The sequence below is a fragment of the Pteropus vampyrus genome, unplaced genomic scaffold (assembly GCF_000151845.1).
Source record: "Pteropus vampyrus isolate Shadow unplaced genomic scaffold, Pvam_2.0 Scaffold32, whole genome shotgun sequence".
Classification (NCBI taxonomy): Eukaryota; Metazoa; Chordata; class Mammalia; order Chiroptera; family Pteropodidae; genus Pteropus; species Pteropus vampyrus.
The window spans coordinates 3335326-3337536 of NW_011888813.1; the positions used below are offsets into that span (position 1 = coordinate 3335326).

Below are 2211 nucleotides of genomic sequence, written 5' to 3' on the forward strand. Positions count from 1 at the left end.
ATTTCTAAATAATTCTATGCAAAGATTTTCTACTTTTTGATGATTTGAATGTTATTATAATACCATCTATCTTCCTTTACCCAATCATCCACACCCACCCTTTACACAAAACCTTTGCTTAATTAAGATTATTACCTTGGGTGATTCCTTTTAAGTTTTTCTGATAAGAGTAAGGTCTACAAAGGAGGGATTCCATATACAGTTCAGTAAATTGGGTAATATTGTAAATGTACTTAGGGGGTATTATTTGTATGATTCATAAAAGACAAATTTTTTCAAACTCATAACATGAATATTACTATTGTGTACTAGGCGACATCTTAACCTTTCCATGAGTTGCATTTTCTTAAATCCAATTTAAAAACTGATACAGGACTTCATTACTTACAGTTCAAGTGTGAAAATCGTGGACTAGACAGGAAGCGACTGTGATCCTGCCAAGAGGAGGATGAGTGATCTAAGCCATAAGCATGGGAACTTTCACCAAAGGGTCTGTCATCCTAAAAAAGACAGCACAGCATTTCGGTTGACTGATTACAAAATGTAAGCATCGGGACTCATTTAAGTGTACTGAAAATGAAATTGAACCTTAATACACGAGTTATGTTATACCATAATTTCATATAATTACAACCCTTGCAAAAAATAAAATCTGTGCGTGTTAAAGAAAACATGAAAAAAAGAGAAGAAAATCACCCGTAGCCATGATAATAGCATGACATATTTCTTTCCGGTCTTTTTTTTTCTGTGAGCAGGATTTATAAACATTGTTATAAAACTTTGTGTTCTTCACTTATTTACATTAATAGTACAAACATTTTTCAAGTTATTATATTATCCTCACCTTTAGCTTGCGTGTTACCCATATACTATCTAGCGGATATATTATACTTAGCTAGCAAGCATGCTTTACTGGGCATTTAGGTAGTTCCCAATGTCTTACTCCTATAAATAACACTGTGAGAAATATCTTTAAATATATAAACTTCCATATTTAGGACTATTCCTTATGACAAATTCTTAGGTGGAAATCTGGCTTAATAAAAATAATTTGATGTTTTTAAATACTTTTAGCTAGGCTGCTTTCCATAATGATTATACTAATCCTCCTACTCATTCAATACATATTTAATACATAAACAAAAATGAATACGGAAAAGGTCTCTTTCTTCATAGATAATATGAATAGGTCCTTCTCCCCAAATCTTAGCAGAAAATGGGAATTATAACTTCAAATAATTTCACTAATTAGATAAAAATAGATGCCTTAATATACTTTTCTGTGATAGTAAAGTTGCAAATTTTTCCCTTGAATGTTTTCTAATTATTTACACAATTCTTTTTTTCTTTCTTATACTCATTCATTCATTCTACAATAATTTACTGGGCACCTAATACGTGCTGGTTAAAGAACAAAGAAAACACGAGGTATATGATCATGAAATCTTCGGGCTTGTGGGAGAGAAAGGCATTTGACAAACTACACACATCACAATATAATGAAAAAACTATGATAACTTCTACAAGAATAGGAAGCAATGGGAAGAACTAAATTTAGATTTGTGGTCCAGAGAAGGTCCCTCTGGGAGATGAATCAACCAGGTGAAAACTTAGGGGTGGGAGAAAGCTGGCGGTAAGGGGGAGCAGGAGTCGGTGGTAAGGAAATGACGATCGAGATGCGCATGAAGGTGCTGTGATGAGAAACTATGGTGTGCCTGAAGACCCCATGGCTTAGGGACACTGTGCCTGGGGGAAGTGATTCAAATGAGATCCACTGGCCAGGACATGGAAACAACCGGTGTCCTACGATAGATGATTGGATAAAGACGCTGTGGCACTTATATACAGTGGAATATTACTCAGCCATAAGAAGAGATGAAATACTGCCATTTGTGACAACATGGATGGATTTAAGATAATCGTGCTAAGCGAAATAAGCCAGACAGAACAAGTTGAAAATCACATGATATCACTTATATGTGGGATATAAACCTAGAAGCAACAAATGAACAGGACAAACAAACACAGACTCGTGGACATGGACTATAGGCTAGTGGTTACCAGAGGGTAGGGAGGAGGGGGTAGGGAGGAGGTAGACGGGGTAAAAGGGGTCAAATATGTGGTGACAGAAAGAAATCTAACTATGGGAGGTGAACACACAATGTAAATGTATATATATGCCTTACTGTTAAAATGTACAGCTGAAACTTA

The 2211-nt window shown here is 35.2% G+C and overlaps 1 protein-coding gene across 9 annotated transcripts in view; it reads right to left on the minus strand.

Moving 5' to 3' along the window:
- The window catches only part of CEP128 (centrosomal protein 128), a 357353-nt gene that overhangs the window by 26868 nt on the left and 328274 nt on the right, over positions 1-2211 (minus strand). For all 9 annotated transcript variants that reach the window (XM_023528829.1, XM_023528828.1, XM_023528831.1 and 6 more), the window contains one exon: positions 389-500. In XM_023528829.1, the coding sequence (XP_023384597.1) occupies positions 389-500 (112 nt within the window). The remainder of the gene's footprint in view (positions 1-388; positions 501-2211) is intronic.